At 42.6% G+C, this 23,671-nt stretch overlaps 1 protein-coding gene across 2 annotated transcripts; it reads left to right on the top strand.

Annotated features, from left to right (window-relative positions):
• The first annotated feature begins 4,292 nt into the window (after positions 1-4,292).
• LOC139259227 (gamma-crystallin S-1-like) lies at positions 4,293-16,103 on the top strand. 2 transcript variants are annotated; one of them, XM_070874844.1, is made up of 4 exons: positions 4,293-4,301; positions 10,830-10,849; positions 13,187-13,445; positions 15,828-16,103. In XM_070874844.1, exons 1-4 carry the CDS (start codon positions 4,293-4,295, stop codon positions 16,101-16,103), a joined length of 564 nt encoding a protein of 187 aa, XP_070730945.1. The 2 variants fall into 2 exon arrangements, with proteins under 2 accessions (XP_070730945.1, XP_070730946.1); XM_070874845.1 differs by lacking the exons at positions 4,293-4,301; positions 10,830-10,849 and adding an exon at positions 13,093-13,101 and having other exon boundaries at positions 13,203-13,445.
• Positions 16,104-23,671: the final 7,568 nt, after the last annotated feature.

The following is a 23,671-nucleotide window of genomic DNA, read 5'->3' as shown; positions in this document are numbered from 1 at the left end:
CAGCCTGAGTTCCAATCTGTCTAGGTGACTTAGAACCTCTTCCAGGTTCTGCAAGTGTCTCGACCAGTGATCAGGATGTCGTCTTGAAACACATTGGTGCACAGAACAGATTTCAGCAAACTCTCCATGTTTCTCTGGAAAATGGCTACAGCTGAGCAAATCCCGAAAGGGCACCTGTGGTATATAAACAGCCCTTTGTGTGTATTGCATGCACGTCAGTCTTTTCGAAGATTCAGCCAGCTCCTGTGTCATGTAGGCGGTGGTTAGGTCCAACTTGGTGAACGACTTTTCCCCCGCTAACGTTGCGAATAGGTCATCCGCCTTGGGCAGCGGTTACTGGTCCTGTAGTGAGACTCTCTTAATCGTTCCCTTGTAGTCTCCGCAGCTTCTGACCATGCCATCGCTTTTCAACACCGGAACAATTGGACTGGTCCACTTGTTGAACTCGACTGGTGGTATGATTCCTTTGCGTTGGAGTCTGTCCAGTTCGATCTCGACTTTCTCCCTCATCATGTTCAGGACCGCCCGAGCCTTGTGATGGACGGGTCGTGCATCGGGGACTAGATGGATCTGCACCATGGCGCCTGTGAAGTTGCCGATGCCTGGTTCGAATAGCGAGGGAAACTTGCTCAGCACTTGAGCACATGAGGCGTCATCCACTGAAGATAGTGCTTTGATTCGTTCCAATTCCATCTAATCTTTTCTAGCCAGCTTCTGCCGAACAGCGTTGGGCCATTGCCTGGAACAATCCACAATGATAGGTCATGCACAGCTCCATCATACGATACCTTCACTGCCGCACTTCCAATGACTGGTATGAGCTCTTTGGTGGAGGTATGCAGCCTTGCATTGATCGGGCTCAGTTTGAGCCTTTGTGCTTTATTGCCCCACAGTTTTACAAAAGCCTTCTGGCTCATTATTGACTGACTCACACCCGTGTCCAACTCCATGGATACTGGAACTCAATTTAATTTGACTTTCAACATTATAGGAGGGCTCTTGGTGATGAAGGTATGTACCCCATACACTTCTTCCTCAGGTTGAGTTGCCTGTGCTGCGTGATCTGCGTCGGGCCGATCATCCTCTGCCACATGGTATTTCGCAGCACATTTGCACATTCGCTGGAGGTGCCCCATTGTTGCTTGAATCAACATTGATGGGTCCGATGATTACACCCGCAGCGCCAACACGGTGCTAATGGATTCACATTCACCCCCGATGGCGGACTCTGAGTCATCACAGGTCTTGTAGACGTATAGGCATTGCCATATGCAGTACGACCTGCTAGCGACATCATTTTATGCACAGTACTTGCCGATGAGCTTCGATGTTGAGAAGATATCTGTTTGGTATTATCGTCCATGGCCATGCATGCCTGGGCGATTGCCATGGCCGTGCTCAGGTCTAGGGTTTCAGCAGCCAGCAGCTTTCGAAGAATGACCTCGTGGTTGATGCCCAGCACGAAAAGTCCCGCAGCATTTGCCCCAACGCAGCTCCAAAATCGCAAGGTCCCGCGAAGCGTCTCAGGTCAGTGACATAATCCGCCACCTCCTGGCCCCCCGATCGATGGTGCGTGTAAAAACGATATCTGGCCATGAGGATACTCTCCTTCGGCCCTAAATACAGTGGTCCCGAACCAGCATGCGCAACTCTGTATATTCCTTCTCTGCTGGTTTTGTCACTGTGAGCAGATTCTTGATGAGGCCGTATATTTTAGGCCCACAGACGGTGAGGAGAACCGCCATGCGCTTGGCCGCATTAGTGACTCCTTCCAGCTCGTTGGCCACGAAGTACTGATTGAGACACTCGACAAAGGCTTCCTAATCATCGCCCTCTACAAATCTCTCTAATATTCCAAAGGCAGCCATGGTTGCGTGAAGGTTCGTATTCTGTTACTCGTCGCCAATTGTTGTGTATAGAAGAACTCCACGAGGCTGAGTACTGTGAGCTAATCTTAGTGTGACCTTAGTCTTCTTTGTTACAACTCCAGGACAACATGGCAGCCAACATTTTATACTGGCCTGTTTTATCCTTTGCAAATAAAATAAACTTACATGTGTTTGATTCCTAACAGACTGTGTCGAGGTTAATTATTTAATCTCCACTTCAGAGCAAAAAGGTATTTTTTTTAAACTGTGAGAGATTGAGAAATGTTGGTGTTCAGAGGAACCTGGGGGTCCATTTAATGCGAATCACTGAAAGTTAACACGCAGGTACAGCAAGCAATTAAGAAAGCAAATGGTATGTTGGCTTTTATTACAAGAGGATTTGAGTATAAGAGTAAAAATGTCTGACTGCAATTATATAGGGTCCCAGTGAGACCACACCTGGAATAATGTGTACAGTTTTGGTCTCCTTACCGAAGCAAGGATATGCTTGCCATAGAAGGAGTGCAACGAAGGTTCACCAGACTGATTCCTGGGATGGGAGATTAACCTATGAGGAGAGATTGAATAGACTAGGCCTATATTCTCTAGAGTTTAGAAGAATTGAAGCATACAATATTCTTACAGGGCTTGACTGGGTAGATGCAGGGAGGATATTTCCCTTGGCTGGGGAGTCTAGAATCAGTGGTCACAGTCTCATAATAAGGGGTTGGCCATTTAGAACATCAGAATTAGGAACAGGAGTAGGCCATCTAGCCCCTCGAGCCTGCTCTGCCACTCAACAAGATCATGGCTGATCTGGCCGTGGACTCAGCTCAATATACCCGCCCGCTTCCCATAACCCTTAATTCCCTTATTGGTTAAAAATCTATCTATCTGTGATTTGAATACATTCAATGAGCTAGCCTCAACTACTTCCCTGGGCAGGGAATTCCACAGATTCACAACCCTCTGGGAGAAGAAAATCCTTCTCAACTCAGTTTTAAATTGGCTCCCCCGTATTTTGAGGCTGTGCACCCTAGTTCTAGTCTCCCCGACCAGTGGAAACAACCTCTCTGCCTCTATCTTGTCTATCCCTTTCATTATTTTAAATGTTTCTATAAGATCACCCCTCATCCTTCTGAACTCCAACGAGTAAAGACCCAGTCTACTCAATCTATCATCATAAGGTAACCCCCTCATCTCCGGAATCAGCCTAGTGAATCGTCTCTGTACCCCCTCAAAAGCTAATATATTCTTCCTGAAGTAAGGTGACCAAAACTGCATGCAGTACTCCAGGTGCGGCCTCACCAATACCCTATACAGTTGCAGCAGTACCTCCCTGCTTTTGTACTCCATCCCTCTCGCAATGAAGGCCAACATTCAATTCACCTTCCTGATTACCTGCTGCACCTGCAAACTAACTTTTTGGGATTCATGCACAAGGACCCCCAGGTCCCTCTGCACCGCAGCATGTTGTAATTTCTCCCCATTCAAATAATATTCCCTTTTACTGTTTTTTTTCCCAAGGTGGATGACCTCACATTTTCCAACATTGTATTCCATCTGCCAACCCTTAGCCCATTCGCTTAACCTATCTAAATCTCTTTGCAGCCTCTCTGTGTCCTCTACACAACCCGCTTTCCCACTAATCTTTGTGTCATCTGCAAATTTTGTTACACTACATTCTGTCCCCTCTTCCAGGTCATCTATGTATATTGTAAACAGTTGTGATCGCAGTACCGATCCCTGTGGCACTCCACTAACCACCGATTTCCAACCTGAAAAGGACCCATTTATCCTGACTTTCTGCTTTCTGTTAGCCAGCCAATTCTCTATCCATGCTAATATATTTCCTCTGACTCCGCATACCTTTATCTTCTGCAGTAACCTTTTGTGTGGCACATTATCGAATGCCTTTTGGAAATCTAAATACACCACATCCATCGGTACACCTCTATCCACCATGCTCGTTATATCCTCAAAGAATTCCACTAAATTAGTTGAACATGATTTCCCCTTCATGAATCCATGTTGCGTCTGCTTGATTGCACTATTCCTATCTAGATGTCCCGCTATTTCTTCCTCAATGATAGCTTCAAGCATTTCCCCCACTACAGATGTTAAACTAACCAGCCGATAGTTACCTGCCTTTTGTCTGCCCCCCTTTTTTTAAACACAGTCATTACATTAGCTACTTTCGAATCCGATGGTACCTCCCCAGAGTCCAGAGAATTTTGGTAGATTATAACGAATGCATCTGCTATAACTTCCGCCATCTCTTTTAATACCCTGGGATGCATTTCATCAGGTCCAGGGGACTTGTCTACCTTGAGATCCATTAGCCTGTCCAGCGCTATCCCCCTAGTGATAGTGATTGTCTCAAGGTCCTCCCTTCCCACATTCCCATGACCAGCAATTTTTGGCATGGTTTTTGTGTCTTCCACTGTGAATATCAAAGCAAAATAATGGTTTAAGGTCTCAGCCATTTCCACATTTCCCATTATTAAATGCCCCTTCTCATCTTCTAAGGGACCAACATTTACTTTAGTCACTCTTTTCCGTTTTATATATCGGTAAAAGCTTTTACTATCTGTTTTTATGTTTTGCGCAAGTTTACTTTCGTAATCTATCTTTCTTTTCTTTATTGCTTTCTTAGTCATTCTTTGCTGTCATTTAAAATTTTCCCAATCTTCTAGTTTCCCACTAACCTTGGCCACCTTATATGCATTGGCTTTTAATTTGATACTCTCCTTTATTTCCTCGGTTATCCACGGCTGGTTATCCCTTCTCTTACCGCCCTTCTTTTTCACTGGAATATATTTTTGTTGAGCACTATGAAAGAGCTCCTTAAAAGTCCTCCACTGTTCCTCAATTGTGCCACCGTTTAGTCTGTGTTCCCAATCTACTTCAGCCAACTCTGCCCTCATCCCACTGTAGTCCCCTTTGTTTAAGCATAGTACATTCATTTGAGACACTACTTCCTCACCCTCAATCTGTATTACAAATTCAACCATACTGTGATCAATTATTCGGAGAGGATCTTTTACTAGGAAATCGTTTATTATTCCTGTCTCATTACACAGGACCAGATCTAAGATAGCTTGCTCCCTTGTAGGTTATGTAACATACTTTTCTAAGAAACAATCCCATATGCATTCTATGAATTCCTCCTCAAGGCTACCCCGTGCGATTTGATTTGACCAATCGATATGTAGATTAAAATCCCCCATGATTACTGCCGTTCCTTTTTCACATGTCTCCATTATTCCCTTGATTATTGTCCGCCCCACCGTGAAATTATTATTTGAGGACCTATAAACTACGCCCACCAGTGACTTTTTCCCCTCACTATCTCTAATCTCCACCCACAATGATTCAACATTTTGTTCATTAGAGCCAATATCGTCTCTCACAACTGCCCTGATATCATCCTTTATTAACAGAGCTACCCCACCTCCTTTCCCTTCTTGTCTCTCTTTCCGAATTGTCAGATACCCCTGTATGTTTAATTCCCAGTCTTGGCCACCCTGCAACCACGTTTCTTTAATGGCCACCAAATCATACCCATTTGTAATGATTTGTGCCGCCAACTCATTTATTTTGTTTCGAATGCTGCGTGCGTTTCAGACTGAGATGAGGAGAAATTACTTCACTCAAAGTGTGGTGAATCTTTGGAATTCTCCACCCAAAAGGGCTGTGGATACTCAGTCATTGAGTATATTCAAGACAGAGATCGATAGATTTTTGAAAATTATTGAAATCAAGGGATATGGCAATAGTGGAGCTGAGGAAAAAGAACAGACATGATCTTGTTGAATGGTGGAGCAGGCTCGCGGGGCCAAATGGCATACTCCTGCTCCTAATTCTTATGTTCTTATGTTCTTATACTTCCATGGTGGCCGACGGCAGCCGCGATCTAATAGAGTGCAGGGATGATCAATCGCGGCCAAAGAAAAGGAAAATAAATTGCTCAGGGAGCTTTTACAACAGTTTTGAGTTACCTCAGTGGTGATTCCTTGAAACACCACTCCGCAAGCAGCCAGTCTACCTTCCAACACCTCCCTCATCTGCCCGTGTTGATGCCCGGTGATTCTGCAGGGATCGGAACCGAAATTCGAATCCAGGGCGCCACCGGGGCGCTGCACAGCTGGATGATGTCACGATCACCGGCGCGCAAGCGATCATGGTGCTAGGGATTACTGCCACCGCAAACCTCGATGGCAATTTCGCGGGCGTCGGTACTCTCGCCGTGCCTGGTCACAGAGCCGGTACTACCCCGTTATCGCCCCCCGTAGGTACTAACGGAATGTGCAAAGGAGACTAATTGCTAGCCCTAGCACATAACCTAGGCTGACACTGAAGGAGTGCTGCACCATTGGAGGTGGCATCTTTTGGATGCGATGTTAAACCAAGGCCCCATCTTCCTTCTCAGGTGAACGTAAAAGATCTCATGGCACTATTTCAAACAAAGAAATGGCGGACTAATTAAACAAATACTTTGGTTCTGTCTTCACTAAGGAAGACACAAATAACCTTCCAGAAATACTTGGGGACCGAGGGTCTAGTGAGAAGGAGGAACTGAAGGAAATCCTTATTAGGCGGGAAATTGTGTTAGGGAAATTGATGGGAATGAAGGCTGATAAATCCCCGGGGTCTGATAGTCTGCATCGCAGAGTACTTAAGGATGTGGCCCTAGAAATAGTGGATGCATTGGTGATCATTTTCCAACAGTCTATCGAGTCTGGATCAGTTCCAATGGACTGGAGGGTAGCTAATGTAATACCACTTTATAAGAAAGGAGAGAGAGAGAAAACGGGTAATTATAGACCGGTTAGCCTGACATCAGTAGTGGGGAAAATGTTCAAATCAACTATTAAAGATGAAATAGCAGCGCATTTGGAAAGCAGTGACAGGATAGGTCCAAGTCAGCATAGCTTTATGAAAGGGAAACCATGCTTGACAAAGCTTCTAGAATTTTTTGAGGATGTAACTGGTTGAGTGGACAAGGAGAACCAGTGGATGTGGTGTATTTAGGTTTTCAAATGGCTTTTGAAAAGGTCCCACACAAGAGATTGGTGTGCAAAATTAAAGCACATGGTATTGGGGGTAATGTACTGACGTGGATAGAGAACTGGTTGTCAGACAGGAAGCAGAGAGTCAGGAAAAATGGGTCCTTTTCAGAATGGCAGGCAGTGACTAGTGGGGTGCTGCAGGGCTCAGTGCTGGGACCCCAGCTATTTACAATATACATTAATGAATTTAGATGAAGGAATTGATGTAATATCTCCAAGCTTGCAGATGACACTAAGCTGGGTGATGGTGTGAGCTGTGAGGAGGATGCTAAGAGACTGCAGGGTGACTTGGACAGGTTAGGTGAGTGGGCAAACGCATGGCAGATGCAGTGTAATGTGGATAAATGTGAGGTTATCCACTTTGGTGGAAAAAACACAAAGGCAGAATATTATCTGAATGGCAGCAGATTAGGAAAAGGGGAGGTGCAACAAGACATGGGTGTCAAGGTACATCAGTCATTGAAAGTTGGCATGTAGGTTCAGCAGTCGGTGAAGAAGGCAAATGGTATGTTGGCCTTCATAGCTAGGGGATTTGAGTATAGGAGCAGGGAGGTCTTACTGCAGTTGTACAGGGCCTTGGTGAGGCCTCACCTGGAATATTGTGTTCAGTTATGTTCTCCTAATCTGAGGAAGGGCATTCTTGCTATTGAGGGAGTGCAGCGAAGGTTCACCAGACTGATTCCCGGGATGGCAGGATTGACAATGAAGAGGGACTGGATCGACTGGGCCTGTATTCACTGGAGTTTAGAAGATGAGAGGTGATCTCATAGAAACATATAAAATTCTGACAGGTCTGGACAGGTTAGATGCAGGAAGAATGTTCCCAATGTTGGGGAAGTCCAGAACCAGGGGACATAGTCTAAGGATAAGGGGTAAGCCATTTAGGACTGAGATAAGGAGAAACTTCTTCACTCAGAGAGTTGTTAACCTGTGGAATTCTCTACCGCAGAGAGTTGTTGATGCCAGTTCATTGGATATATTCAAGAGGGAGTTAGATATGGCCTTTACGGCTAAAGGGATCAAGGGGTATGGAGAGAAAGCAGGAAAGGGGTACTGAAGTGAATGATCAGCCATGATCTTATTGAATGGTGGTGCAGGCTCGAAGGGCTGAATGGCCTACTCCTGCACCTATTTTCTATGTTTCTATGTAAGAGCAGAGCAGTTCTCCCTGGTGTCCTGACCAATATTTATCCCTCAATCAACATCACTAAAACAGATTATCTGGTCATTATCTCATTACTGCTTGTGTGAACTTGCTGTGCACAAATTGCTGTGCATTTCCTATATTACAACAGTGACTACATTTCAAAAATATTTAATTGGCTGTAAAACTCTTTGGGACTTCCTGAGATTGTTTAGGTGCTGTATAAATGCAAGTTATTTCTGTCTTTCTTCTTTCTTTCATAAAGTTCACTTGAATGGAAAAGTGCTAAATATGTCATAAATGGAAATTCATTGCATTCAATTGTTTCTTTTTAATGAATTAACAGGCCTCAGCTAAGTCAGGTATAAAGAACTGGTTAGGGCCCTTTGGTCTCAGGTTGCTGTGATTTTTGCCGAAACTTCAGATATTCCCACTAGTAATGCTCTAGCATTCATTAACTGGAAAATATGAGACTACCTACCATTGAGCATACTCAGAAAACTGAGAAACACATTTGATTTGGTGAATGAGTGCACTGGTTTCAACATGACAACTATAAGCTTTCCATTTTCAGTTCTCTTAATCTTAACTGATTTTATAGTTAGATATTCTTCTTAATATGTACCATTTCATTATAAAACATATCTGTCCATCATTTATTTAAATTGTATAATTTTAGCTGGTATGAAATTACAAATACCGTAAAAAGAATGAAAGTACTGGAGCTCTGTTTTGGTTTTCTCATAATCTGGAATACAGTTGTAACATTATTCACCATCAGTCTTTATATTGATTTCACACAATAGTGAATTCACAAAAGCAGAACGAAGCAGAATTAAATGTTGCTGGTCACAGCTGGAATGTTTGCCAAACTCTTCATGCATTAAGTATACGCTTTGTACATCAGCATAGGAGCACAATCATGGATTGCTGACAAACAGAGTTCAGTTCACAGACTGAATAAATTATCTAGATGCACAGTAGCATCTCTAATTGAACTTATAATCAGCTAAAACTCGAAACAGTTTCGTGTATAGATGACAAGGTCAGCTTTTCAAAGCCGGATGGGTGAAATATGCTAAGAGCAATCCCGTATATTCGCCAAAATTGTAAGGGCATTTTCTATTTATTTAACATTAGATTGATATTAACTTCAATTCTGAAATGAAACACAAATCAGCAATTTTCAATTAACTAATTAGCCTGAAAAGTTTGACCAGAAAATCAACAACATTGTACTTTTTTCACATTTCCTCTTTTCTCTTAGTATTATCTCAAGACAGGGGTCTTTGCACAAAGTTTTCTTGCTTAGTCTAGCTTAGTCTTTTATAGCACATTCATCCAGAACAGCCACTTTAATTACCAATGTGAGTGTCCCCTGGCTGAATGTGAAAACAAAGGAAAGATGGACATTTTCATGATTTAAATTGTAACTATAAATGTCTGATGTTAAAAAAAAAGATCAGTTTAAAGGGAGAGAAAAATCATGTATGACAATCTACTGATCTTTTTGGGATATTTTTCCGCTGTTTGCTAATGTTAGTCAAAACACGATATGAGTATAAGGTGGGTTTCTCTCCTTTGTGTAATCCAAGTACCTCCAATATTGTGTGCCTAATAGAGGAAAAGTCACAAAAGACTTTGGAGTAGATATTTGCCTTGGGGGTAGCATAAAACAGGTGTGTCGTATAACAGATCTGCCATAGTTCCCCCATCCCCAAAGAAAAATGACTGATGTAATGTATGCACCTGTTGCATTGTAAATGGCTTAGCCAGTCACGTGATGTTCACAAGATTCAATAAAACCTTAGTCAGTTGGGTTTAAATCATCCACAATGAGGTGTGCATTTGTGAGCCTAATGGCTGAACTGATAACATGTAGTGTGATTGTTAAACCTTTGTTAATAAACCAACTAGTTCTTAATAGCAATTCTTAAGCAAAGAACCCATGAAGCAAATATATTACAGCTGGAGTTAAAAAAGAATACAGGGAGGTGGAATCCAGGTGCAACCTTGCTTGACCAAACTTTCCAATCCTTTGACAGGAGATCTGCCCCAGTTGCACCTTTATCCAAACCAAAATGTAAGGCCCTTCGAATTTGTCTTCAGGCCCTCTTCATTGGGTCATGAGAACCCTGCCCAATATTGACCTAAATTGCTTAAAGAGCCCATTAATGGATACTGTGGGTGGAACATTTGCCATAACTTCTGGGGGGAAAAATTTCCGCTCAGCATTTGATTCCCTCCTGCCATCTAATAAACCTGGTAAGGTCATATTTAAAGAGCACCCACAGTGAAACTCATTCTATCCCTTGGCACAAGGAAAATGCGCTAAGATTCTCCAGCTCCATTGACAGTTGTACCCTTATGGTAATGGATGGCAACTGAAAGCACACACAGTAAAATGGCAGGATCAACAAGATTAATGTTGCACATGGGGCCCATCGCTGCTTTGGATCCCCTGCGGCCCTGGACAACGTGGACCATTTCCCATATCTCGGGAGCCTCTTATCAACAAAGGCAGACATTGATGCGAAGATTCAGCATCGCCTCCAGTGCGCCAGTGCAGCCTTCGGCCTTATGAGGAACAGAGTGTTTGAAGACCAGGCCCTCAAATCTACCACCAAGCTCAAGGTCTACAGGGTTGTAGTAATACCCGCCCTCCTGTATGGATCTGAGGCATGTATGATGTATAGAAGGCACCTCAAGTCGCTGGTGATATATCACCAACGATGTCTCCGCAAGGTCCTGCAAATTCCCTGGGAGGACAGGTGCACCAACATCAGTGTCCTCAACCAGGCTAACATCCCTAGTATTGAAGCACTGACCACACTCGATTAGCTTCACTGGGCTGGTCACATAGTTCGCATGCCAGATACGAGACTCCCTAAGCAAATTCTTTATGCGGAGCTCCTTCATGGTAAATGAGCTAAAGGAGGACAGCGGAAACGTTATAAGGACACCCTCAAAGCCTCTCTGGTAAAGTGCGACATCACCACTGACATCTGGGAGACCCTGGCCGAAGACCACCCGAGGTGGAGAAAGTACATCCGGGAGGGTGTTGAGCTCTTCGAGTCTCAACGCAAAGAGCATGAAGAGGCCAAGCGCAGGCAGCGGAAGGAGCGTGCGGCAAACCAGCCCCACCGACCCCTTCCCCCGATGAATGTCTGTCCCACCTGTAACAGGGTCTGTGGCTCTCGTATCGGACTGTTCAGCCATCAAAGAACTCACTTTGGGAGTGGAAGCAAATCCTCCTCGATTCCGAGGGACTGCCTATGATGATGATGATGGATCACTCCTGTTGGTTTCACCAGTTCAAGAGAGGATTTTAAAACAGGCAATTCATGAAGCTGACTATATATTCTATACAATGAACATAAATGATGACTTTTCACCAGTTTTGTCAAAGGTTTTTGTTGGGAATGCAACTTCTTAAGGGAAAAGAGGACAAATGAAGCTACGAACAGCAATAACTTTTCAGCTTATTTTTTCAGGTATGGAGAGAAGGGGCAAACCACCCAAAGAGGGTGTTAGTTAGCGTATAGCACATTCAAAGCGGCTACCTTATTAGCTTATTAAGTGTAGTGGAGTTACAGTGTGTTCCGGAATAGGATACAACAGTTTGGTTCTCAGGGAGGATGTTTCCCTTGACTGGGGAGTCTCAGAAAAAGGGGTCAGCCATTTAGGACTGAGATGAGGAGAAATTTCTTCACTAAGAGGATGGTGAATCTTCAGAATTCTCTACCGCAGAGGGCTGTACAGGTTCAGTCATTAAGTATATTCAAGACAGAGATCGATAGATTTTGAATATTAAGGGAATCAAAGGATATGGGGACAGTGTAGGAAAGTGGAGTTGAGGTAAAAGATCATACCATAAGAACATAAGAACATAAGAATTAAGAGCAGGAGTAGGCCATTCGGCCCCTCGAGCCTGCTCCGCCATTCAATGAGATCATGGCTGATCTTCTACCTCAATTCCACTTTCCTGCACTATCCCCATTTCCTTTGATTCCCTTAATATCCAAAAAGCTATCGATCTCTGTCTTGAATATGATCAAAGACTGAGCATCCACAGCCCCTTTTGGGGTAGGGAATTCCAAAGATTCATCACTCTCTGAGTGAAGAAGTTTCTCCTCATCTCAGTCCTAAATGGCCGACCCCTTATTCTGAGACTGTAACCCCTGGTTCTCGACTCCCAGCCAGAGGAAACATCCTTCCTGCAGCTCAATCATGATCTTATTGAATGGCAGAGCAGGCTCAAGGGGCCGAATAACCTAGCCTGCTCCTATTTCTGATGTTTTTATGTTCTCCTGATGGTTCAGTTTGCTTTGCTAAGGAATAACCAAGTGTTACAGAATTTAAAGTGCAAATTATTGATATTCCCTACTCAGCACTATCCATCTTAAAATTAAGCTCTTTAACAGTTTTGTAGCTTGAGTATATTCAGAAGAAACAATGGAAACCATGTTTAAGTGACAATACTGTGGGAGATTTGCCAGACATTTTGTCTGTTTGTTGATTTATGGAATCTAATGGTTCTGTCTGGAGTGCGCACAGTTCAGCTTTTTTGGCAGAATTATAAATGTATTCTTATCATCAAGGACATTTCAAACTACTGAATGGCATTCTCGAAGGAAACGATTTATTCTGTTGCATTCGAGTATGTCCTGACGTAAATCAGACCCACTGTGTATTAATGTTGCACGCAACAAAGCATATTAAGAAACTTTTCATTAAAAGGAAAACTTCCGTGCACTAAACATGTACACGTTAAGCTGCACAAGCATATACTCAGAAACCAAATTGACAGAGAACAGCACTTCTTTAATACTGAACTATCATTTTGTGAACAAAGGCTATCACGCCTAGATTTTGCTGATATGCAAATATGGGTCATTAAAATAACAAAGCATTAGATTACAGCGCATGATCTGGTTAAATATATAAACCTCACATCTTACATCCTAGTGTCATGTCCATCAAAGCAGCCCTTTGGGTAAAAATTAAAATGGGAAAGGTAAGACGCTTTATTGTAAAGTTTAGCAGTTATTAGTCTTTTATTAGACTTTTACCCATCCTTTAGATTGTATCAAACTAATCTTCCTCTCCTCACTACAGGTCATCTTCTATGAGGACAAGAACTTCCAGGGCCAGAGCTACGAGTGCAGCACTGACTGTTCAGATCTGCACTCATTCTTTAGCCGATGTAATTCTGTCCGAGTGGAGAGTGGTAGCTGGGTGCTTTACGAGAAGCCAAGTTACGGTGGATATCAATACATTCTGACCAGGGGGGAATATCCAGACTATCAGCACTGGAATGGATACAATGACAGCATTAAATCATGCCGTCTGATTCGCCATGTAAGTACTAGCTTAAGTAAAAAAGTAGCAACCGCATTTTTCAGGAGGTCATTCACTGAAGTTTTAAATGTTCTGTTTAAAGTCAGGCTATATCCAGTAACGCTTAATGCTTAAACTTCCCAGAAAGTGGCTAGACTGAGAATAGTTAAGGTGAATAGCATAGATGAATTTAAGGTGAAGCTAGATAAACACGCGAGGGAGAAAGGAAAAGCAGAATGCTGATAGGTTTGACGAAGTGAGGTGGAGCAAAAGCACCAGCATAGACCAGTTGGCCCAAATGGTGTTGTATATTCTGTGTAATTCTATGTAAAACATTTTTTTATTGAATTGTGTACTCATTGACGTAAGGAATGTCAGTGTCAGTATTTCACTTTGGGCATACGGCATCACCATCAGCTTGGGTATAGCTTAGATCTAAAGCCAAAGTAATGCTTCCCTTTCTCTCACCCAATCTGGAAGAACTTGACTGTTAAACGCCAGTCTCTTTTAGAAAGCCCAAGTGAACGGCCGAATGGAGAAATTCATGCTAGGTGTAAAAAGGAACGTTCTTCCAACATCGAGTCGAAGGGGCAGTGCTGGGGCATCGCGGTGGGAGCTTTGCGTTATATCCACTCCATGCCATACCTGACTTTGGATTGCTTGCTGCTGATCCTGTGCGGCTAAAGCAGAGACATTGTATGTTCCCAGCGCTGTTTCCATTCAACGTGATTAGCACAAACATTCACTGAACAGCAAATACAATAACTCTAAATAAAACACGCACAAAACCGTCAAAATAAAAACCTTAAATCTTCTTACTGGAACATTATCACCCTTTGAGAATAGGGAAGTAAAGTAGTGAGAGCTGGGACTCACAGTGACAGCTTGTGATAACATAGACAACTGACCAAAATCAGAATAAAACGTCAACAAATTCTTTGTAATTCCAGTTGTCGTGGGAATGATTTCAAATATATTATTAAATAATAGCTTCTAATAACAGTATTGAAATGCTCATTCATTTATTCAGTTTATGGCATCAGCTAAACTCTGTTGCTATCTAATCATTGCTAGTATCTATTACTCTCAATTACTTACTTCACTGTGCAGCCATTATAAACCACTGCACTGTCACCAGTTAATCTAAAGATGTGCTATTTATACCATTATTATGATTGTGTTATTAAACAGCTATACATTTTTTATAGTTGGAGAATTAGACCGTCGAATTATAAACAATACAGAACAGAAGGGAACTATTTTGCTCTTGTGTCTGCTGCTGCTAATTCTGTAATTAGAATTGTCTGCTCCAATTCCATGTGATTTCCCCATATCCATTTATATTCTTTCTCTTCCAATACTTTTCTAATTCAGTTAAATAATGGTATCATCTCTGCTGCAGCAGTCACTTGTGGGAAAGGATTCCTTGTTCTAATAACTCTCGTGAAAATAAATATGTTCTAACTTTCCTGGTTGTTTTTCTAAATGACGAACGTTCGTTAAACATTGGCTCATAATTTATGGCGGCCTCTTACTAAGTACTATCTTTACTGTTTATCCACTTACTTACAAAATTGTGTGATGCCTGATAGAAATTGGAGAGCTTGTCTGTTCTATTTGTGAAATTATCCTCCATATTTCTTCCTGTCCTTTTCAAGTTAACATTTTGTAGTTATATAAAAGCACACAAAATAAGTTATTATTTTTGTGCTATCTTTTTTTCTACGCAAAAAACCACAATGGAGGATGATTTTGTGCGATAGTATAAACGGGTGGTAGCGTGTCGCTATCCTGATTTGTATTTACATTGAAGTCAATAAAAATTGGGAGAGAGATAAAACGGGCTGTCGATTCGCTGTTAGGTGTTTTACACAATCGCACAGTCAAAGTGACCCCCATTGAATTTTTATTACATTCAACCATCATTTTAATATGAGGACTCATCAAAACTTGAACCATGAGCTAGATTTTATACAATTACATTTTATATTTTTAAGAGTATCTGTTGGGGACTAGACTGCAAAATAAATAATAAATCTATGCTATTTTCTACAACCAGGACATAAAATAAAGTATCCAATGAAATGAAACACATAGTGGTAGATCTTGACGTTTGGCGATGGAGTAAAATGGGTGACAGTGAGATAACAGTCAGTTTTACATTTCTCCCAATTTTTATTTGCATTGGCGTCAATAGAAAATCAATAGAGATGTAAAAGGGGCTGCCGATTCACCTCCATCCATTTTACACTATCGCACAGTCAAAATCCAGCCAATACAATTGCTTTAAGACAGTGTCTATTATATTTCAGTTGAGTTGCTTAGAAGCTATGTAGCAAGTATTCAACTCTTTATAATGTTAGCAAATTACTAATGATCATTTATTCCATTATAATACCGCAGGCCACTGGTGGTTTATACAAAATTAGAATCTACGAAAGGGCAGACTTTGGTGGACAGATGATGGAATTCACTGATGATTGTCCATCTATCCATGACCGTTTTCCATACCGTGAACTCCAATCCTGCCAAGTGCTGGAAGGTGCCTGGGTCTTCTATGAGCACCCTAACTACAGAGGGAGACAGTACCTGCTTGAGAGAGGAGAATATAGGCGCTACAGCGACTGGGGTGCGAGCTTTCCAATTGTGGGATCCTGCCGTCGCGTTTCGGAGTTTTAGAAGGTCACAGTCTGTGACCTTTCCCCATACGATTGTCTTTTAACATCAAATAAAGTTTGAGAAGCAGCATGTTTGAATTCTTTTTTTAGTGATATATTTATGTTTGAGTATATTTTACAAGCTGAAAAATTGAATGTTACAATAAGAAGTTTAAAGGCACAAACTAACAGCTCGATTTAAAGCACATATGTGTGAAAAAGGATACAAACAAAAACACTACTAAAACATTTGAAATAATGCAAACTATGAAGCAATATTAACTGATAAATACATTAAATCAAACTTGTGCTAAGCTAAACCTTTATTATTTGTCAAGGAGATTTTAAAATTACCAATACGTGAAAAATGTAAAACTAATATAAAGCCTTATTCGTCTTAAATCATTGAGAATTTGCATTTCAAATGAGAAGCACATTGCATAACTTTACTCAGGATTTCCAAATAGTTCTTTCACATTGTGATGCCAACATACTTGACATTAATGCAAAGGCTATAAATTCCCAAAGACAACCTAACATCCACTCAAACTGGGTGTCTTCCCATCGCAATCCCCGATCCACCTACAAGCATGGTTTCTCAGGTTCTAGGTCTGAGCAATTTGCAGTGTCGCATTGCCTGCTTTCAATATTATGGAAGCTAGTACTTGTACTGGTGACTTGCCCAGAACCATTGCATGCAGGAGTTGGTATTGCTGATTCACCGAGAGGTTGTACTTCTCTTTAAACTGTCTGACGGAATGCTTTTCAAATCAGGGGGCGGTAACACTTAAAAGGCGCGAGACCCGAATGTCTAGGCCCCGATCTTTTACCTGTCCTCCCACTTTGATGCTCGCAATCCATCTGGCATTTTCATTTTTATGAATCAAATAGATATAAAAGCCATTTTTGGGAGAAAGCATTTGTGCTATTTGTTTCACATTCCTCTCACTTGGTTTTCAACAGGATTTGTTTTCTGAACATGTTTTCTGCCTTGCGCTGTTTTGTTCTTTTGTTGTCAACTGTTACTTTTCAATATTTCTATTGTTTTCTTTTTCCTACAATCTAAAGGCTTTTAAAATCCCAAGTTTGGCAACACTGCACCAATAGGATTCACTGTACCCCAGATCTCTTATTTTTCAAAGCTTTTACTATGGACCTTGGTACTTAGGGTTCTTAATTCCCAAATAAATGAACCTTTCAGTTATTTTCTGATAATTTGATTAAGCAGCTATCTCAGTCTTCATCCTCTCCATGTCACAGAGAGGATATGGCAAATGGTTTAAAGAAAACACAAAGACTGAAAAATCTGTTATATTGATGTTAATTGAAGGATAAATATTGGTCAGGGAGAATTTCCTTGCTCTTCCTCAAAATCGTGGCATGGGATCTTTTATATCCAAAAGAAGGCATCTCCAACAATGCAGGACTCCCTCACTGCTGCATTGGAGTGTCAGCCTAGACTTTATACTCAGCTCCATGGTTTGAGACTTGAACCCACAACCTTCTGACTCAGAGGCAAGGGTGCTACTATTGCGCAACAACAAAAGAACAGGGTGAAAAATTGATCTTCAAATACTACATTATCTCATTTTTCATTGCAAGTTTCAGGGTTTAAAATAAAAAGCATATTTCCCGTGATTCATTTATTTAAAGGCAAATACTAACCAGAATATGAAGATCTCTCTCAGTTGAACATTCATAGAAACTCTGACATTATAAGCATGTTGCAAACACTTCTGGAAAATATGGTGTTAACTACCCACAGCCAGGAGCTCTTAAGTTAGTCATGGATGAATAGCAAACAATAAAAATGCATTGCAGAGAAGCACTGAAATTACAATAATTCCCTAATGTTCAGTGACTAGATAGTGAGGTTAGTGAAAGATGCACTGAAATCTAGATATCCCCAAAATGTGTGAAGATAGCTTAGAAATTATAACGTGTGCCTGTTTTAAATGTAGAGTTTCTATTTCAACCAATTTTCAACATAGGTTACAGATTCAAACATTTTTTGCCAAGGTCCATCATACAGAGTGCTACCAGTGTTAAACACAGTTGTGGAGAAGACGAGATAAATCCAGAAGTCGTGGCCAGGCGCTGTCAACATTTTTGTGATGCATTATTCTATCTATACAATGAAACAAACCCCATCAATTATAAAACACAATTCCTACCCTCCTTATAGCCCCCTCTCCCTTGTCTTAGTTATCTATCCCATTTAACATTCACTCGGACTTCCTTTCCTTGTGTGGTGGTAAGATGTGGCGGACAACTGGTTTAGCCATTCAGTGCCAGATCTGGCTGGACCACATAAAGCATTATCAGGTCCTACTTTTGTCTGCCAAAACTGCTCGTTACAAGTCTCACACCATGGAGCTGAGTATTCCAGGATCATTCTGGAATGCAAAGATAAACCCCGGTTACTATTCTCTACTGCTAACTGTCTCCTTAAACCCCTTTCCCCTGTCTCCACCACACTCATCTCTAACAACAAATATGAGGAGCTCATGGACTTCTTTGTCTCAAAGATTAAGAACATCCAATCAGCTGCCTCTACCACTTCCCTTCCTTCCCCTAGCCCACTGGGCCAGACCTCCTCTGAGGTTGCCCCCTGCCCTAGACCTGAACTTGCATCTTTCTCCAGTTTCTCTCTGATCTCCTCTCTTGGCCTCTCTATGCTCATCTTGTCCATGAGACCAACTTCCTGCTCCCTTGACCCTATTCCCACTAAACTGCTGACTACCCAACTTCCTTTTCTGACTCCCATTTTATCTGACATTGTTACTGGTTCTCGCTCCTCAGGTACTGTTCACCTCTCCTTCAAATCTGCCGTCATCACCACTCTACTCAAAAAAACAACTCTTGACCCCACTGTGCTTGCAAGCTACCACCCCATCTTAACTTCCCTTTCCTGTACAAAGTCCTTGAACATGTTGTTGCCTCCAAAATCCATGCCTATCTTTCCTGGAACCCCATGTTTGAATCCCTTCAATCTGGTTTCTGCCCCTGCCACAGTACTGAAACGGCTCTCAGCAAAGTCACAAATAACATCCTTTGTGAATGTGACAAAGGTAAACTATCCCTTCTCATCCTTCTCGACCTGTTTGCAGCCTTTGACACGGTTGACGACTCCATCCTCCTCCAACGCCTCTCCACCATCGTCCAGCTGGATGGGACTGCACTTGCCTGGTTCCATTCCTATCTATCTAATCATAGCGAGAAAATCTCTGCAATGGCTTCTCTTCCCACCCCCACATCGTTACCTCTGGTGTCCCCCAAGGATTTATCGTTGGCCCCCTCCTATTTCTCATCTATATGCTGCCCCTTGGCGATATCATCGAAAACACGGAGTCAGTTTCCACATGTACACCTACGACACCACCATTTCTCTCGACCCCACCATGGTCACTAAATTGTCAGATTGCTTGTCCGACATCCAGTACTGGATGAGCAGAAATTTTCTCCAATTAAATATTGGGAAGTCCGAAGCCATCGTCTTTGGTCCCCGCCACAAACTGTGTTCCCCAGTCACTGACTCTATCCCTCTCTCTAGCATCTGTCTGAGGCTGAACCAGATTGTTCACAACCTTGGTGTCATATTTGACCCTGAACTGAGCTTCTGGCTACATATCCGCGGCATAACTAAAACCGCCTATTTCCATCTCCGTAACATTGTCCGTCTCTGCTCTGCCTCAGCTCATTTGCTGCTGAAATCCTCATCCATACCTTTGTTATCTCTAGACTTGACCACTCCAACGCACTCCTGGCTGGCCTCCCACATTCTACCCTAAATAAACTCAAGGTCATCCAAACCTCAGCAGCCCATGTCCGAACTCACACCAAGTCTCACTCACACATCACCCCTGTGCTCGCTGACCTACATTGGCTTCTGGTTAAGCAACGCCTCAATTTTAAAATCCTCATCCTTGTTTACAAATCCCTCCATGACCTTGCCCCTCCCTAGCTCTGTAATCTCCATCCGCCTCACAACTTTCCAAGATATTTGCACTCCTCAAACTCTGCCCTCTTGAGCATCCCTGATTATACCTGCTCAACTATTGGTGGACGTGCCTTCAGCTGCCTGGGCCCTAAGCTCTGGAACTCCCTCCCGAAACATTTCTGCCTCTCTACCTTTCTTTCCTCTTTTAAGACGCTCCTTAAAACCTACTTCTTTGACCAAGCTTTTGGTCATTTGTAATAATTTCTTCTTATGTGGCTCAGTGTCCAATTTATTAGTTCTTTCTTATAACACTTCTGTGAAGCGCCTTGGGATATTATACTACATTAAAGGCACTATATAAACACAAGTTGTTATTGTTGCTGTTGGTGGTATCATTCAACCTTTGTTTGGAAGCTGAGTGCTGACACATGACTAGTTATGCACATTGTTGAGGGTTTAGCTTGTTTATAATCTATTTTGTATGTCTCAACAAGCTTTACTTTATGCTCCTGCATCCAACACTCATCTAAAGATTGTATCAAATAAAAGTTGGCCCTGGGTTTGGCCCAATAGAGGTCGGGTGCCCTGCCACAGGCACCCTTTTTTTTTTGCTGCCCATATTGTCCCTGTGGTGTTCTCAACAGAATGAAAAGTACGTAACACCAACCCATCCACTAGATGGAGTGCTAACCATTCTTATGCAGAGTATAAAGTTAGTTTTTGTATTTCTTACAGTTTCAGAAAAAAAATTGAATTCCTGATACCGGTTTAATTTCTCACTGGATTTTCATAATAGTTCCAATTGTACTGGTTGCTTTATTCTTGTATACTTTATTCCAACATTTTGAGCTGCCAAATCTTTTTCCTCTTTATGTGCTTTACCACCACTTCAGGGGTTACATAAGAACATAAGAAATAGGAACAGGAGTAGGCCATACGGCCCCTCGAGCCTGCTCCACCATTCAATAAGATCAGCACTGATCTGATCATGGAATCAGCTCCACTTCCCCACCCGCTCCCCATAACCCCTTATCCCCTTATCATTTAAGAAACTGTCTATTTCTGACTTAAATTTATTCAATATTCCAGCTTCCACAGCTCTCTGAGGCAGAGAATTCCACAGATTTACAACCCTCTGAGAGAAGAAATTCCTCTTCATCTCTGTTTTAAATGGGCAGCCCCTTATTCTAAGATTTTGCCCTCTAGTTCTAGTCTCCCCCGTCAGTGGAAACATCCTCTCTGCATCCATCTTGTCAAACCCCCTCATAATCTTATACATTTCGATAAGATCACCTCTCATTCTTCTGAATTCCAATGAGTAGAGGCCCAACCTACTCAACCTTTCCTCATAAGTCAACCCCTTCATCCCCAGAATCAACCTAGTGAACCTTCTCTGAACTGCCTCCAAAGCAAGTATATCCTTTCGTAAATATGGAAACCAAAACTGCACGCAGTATTCCAGGTGTGGCCTCATCAATACACCGTATAGCTGTAGCAAGACTTCCCTGCTTTTATACTCCATCCTCTTTACAATAAAGGCCAAGATACCATTGGCCTTCCTGATCACTTGCTGTACCCCCAATCTATCCTTTTGCGTTTAATACACAAGTACCCCTAGGTCCCGTTATACTGCTGCACTTTACAATCTTTCCATTTAAATAATAACTTGCCCTTTGATTTTTTCTGCCAAAGTGCATGAACTCACACTTTCCAACATTCTTCTCCATCTGCCAAATTTTTGCCCACTCACTTAGCTTGTCTATGTCCTTTTGCAGATTGTCTGTGTCCTCCTCACACATTGCTTTTCCTCCCATCTTTGTATTGTCAGCAAACTTGGCTACGTTACACTCAGTCCCTTCTTCCAATCGTTAATGTAGATTGTAAATAGTTGGGGTCCCAGCACTGATCCCTGCTGATCCCTGGGTTCTGGGTGATGTAACTCTTAAAGTCCAACTCCTACTGATGTTAGGTTGACTGGACTATAGTTTATATCTCGTTCCTTTCCAACCAACATATACATCAATAAATGAATGATAGAGTTCGATAGTACAAAGGGGCTTGAATTAGCAGAGTTATCACTTTCACTCAATAGTAAAAAGAGGTCTTGGAATTATTGGCTGTGGTATTTACCAGCAGCATTTAGAATAGGTAAATGAAGTGAAAGGTGGATGTTCATTTTTAATATGGTTATCCTGATTAAAAGCGGCACGGGCTGACTGTTCCATCCATTTAGGTTGGTGTATATGATGTTTGGAAAGGAAATTCTAGACCAGTCAACCTAACATCAGTAATAAGCAAACTTCTAGACGTCATTATATGGGAAAAAAATGTATACACACTTAGAAAGACATAGGTTAATTAGGGACAGCCAGCACCAGGTGGAGCAGATGATGGAATCTAGAGCCTGTATGGCCCCAGAATGAGCATTCTTGAGAAATGCTATTATTGGTGTCACAGCCTGCTGCAGAGAGGGCTTAGCTCTAGTCTCTATTAAGTGAGACCCCAACACTGCACAAAAAGGCCACAAGATAGCTAAAAAAACAACAAGGCTATGGGAGCGGATGGAATCCCTGCTGAGGCACTGAAGTATGGCGGAGAGGCACTACTGGTGCAAATACATGACCTCATCTCTCTCATCTGGAGGAGGAGAGCATGTCGGAAGAGAGGCAGTGATTGTAACCATCTTTAAAAAGGGGGACAAGTCCAACTGCGGCAACTACAGAGGAATCTCCCTGCTATCAACCACTGGGAAAGTCATTGCCAGAGTCCTCCTCAACCGTCTTCTCCCCGTGGCCAAGGAGCTCCTCCTGGAATCACAGTGTGGATTTCGTCCCCTCCGGGGCACAATGTACATGATTTTGCAGCGCGACAGCTGCAGGAACAATGCAGGAAACAGCGCCAGCCCTTATACATGGCCTTCTTCGACCTTACAAAGGCCTTTGACACTGTCAACCGCGAGGGTCTATGGAGTGTCCTCCTCCATTTCGGATGCCCCCAAAAGTTCATCACCATCCTCCACCTGCTCCACAACGACATGCAGGCTGTGATCCTTACCAACAGATCCATCACAGACCCAATTCAAGTCCGGACCAGGGTCAAGCAGGGCTGCGTCAACCCTCTTCTCACTCTTCCTCGCTGCCATGCTCCACCTCACAGTTGATAAGCTCCCTGCTGGAGTGGAACTAAACTACAGAACCAGTGGGAAGATGGTCAACCTTCACCATCTCCAGGCCAGGTCCAAGACCACTCCAACCTCTGTCGTCGAGCTACAGCACACGGATGACGCCTGCGTCTGTGCACACACATAGGCTGAACTCCAGGACATAGTCGACGTATTTACCGAGGCAAATGAAAGCATTGGCCTTACGCTTAATATTAGCAAGACAAAGGTCCTCCACCAGCCTGTCCTCGCCGCACAGCACTGCCCCCCAGACATCAAGATCCATGGCGTGGCCCTGGACAACATGGACCACTTCCCCTATCTCGGGAGCCTCCTATCGACAAGAGCAGGCATTGACGACGAGATCCAACACCGCCTCCAGTGCGCTGGTGCAGCCTTCGGCCGCCTGAGGAAAAGAATGTTTGAAGACCAGTCCATCAAAACTGTCACCAAACTCATGGTCTACAGGGCCATAGTAATACCCGCCCTT

The sequence above is a fragment of the Pristiophorus japonicus genome, chromosome 3 (assembly GCF_044704955.1).
Source record: "Pristiophorus japonicus isolate sPriJap1 chromosome 3, sPriJap1.hap1, whole genome shotgun sequence".
NCBI lineage: Eukaryota > Metazoa > Chordata > Chondrichthyes > Pristiophoridae > Pristiophorus > Pristiophorus japonicus.
This window is presented reverse-complemented; position numbering and strand designations above follow the sequence as displayed.

Bases quoted from the DNA above. Each gene is read 5' to 3' on its own strand.
- LOC139259227 (XM_070874844.1), top strand. The intron at 10,850-13,186 runs GGACAGGTGCAC...CAAACTAATCTT, and splicing joins GTCCTGCAAATTCCCTGGGA to CCTCTCCTCACTACAGGTCA. The intron at 13,446-15,827 runs GTAAGTACTAGC...ATAATACCGCAG, and splicing joins CATGCCGTCTGATTCGCCAT to GCCACTGGTGGTTTATACAA.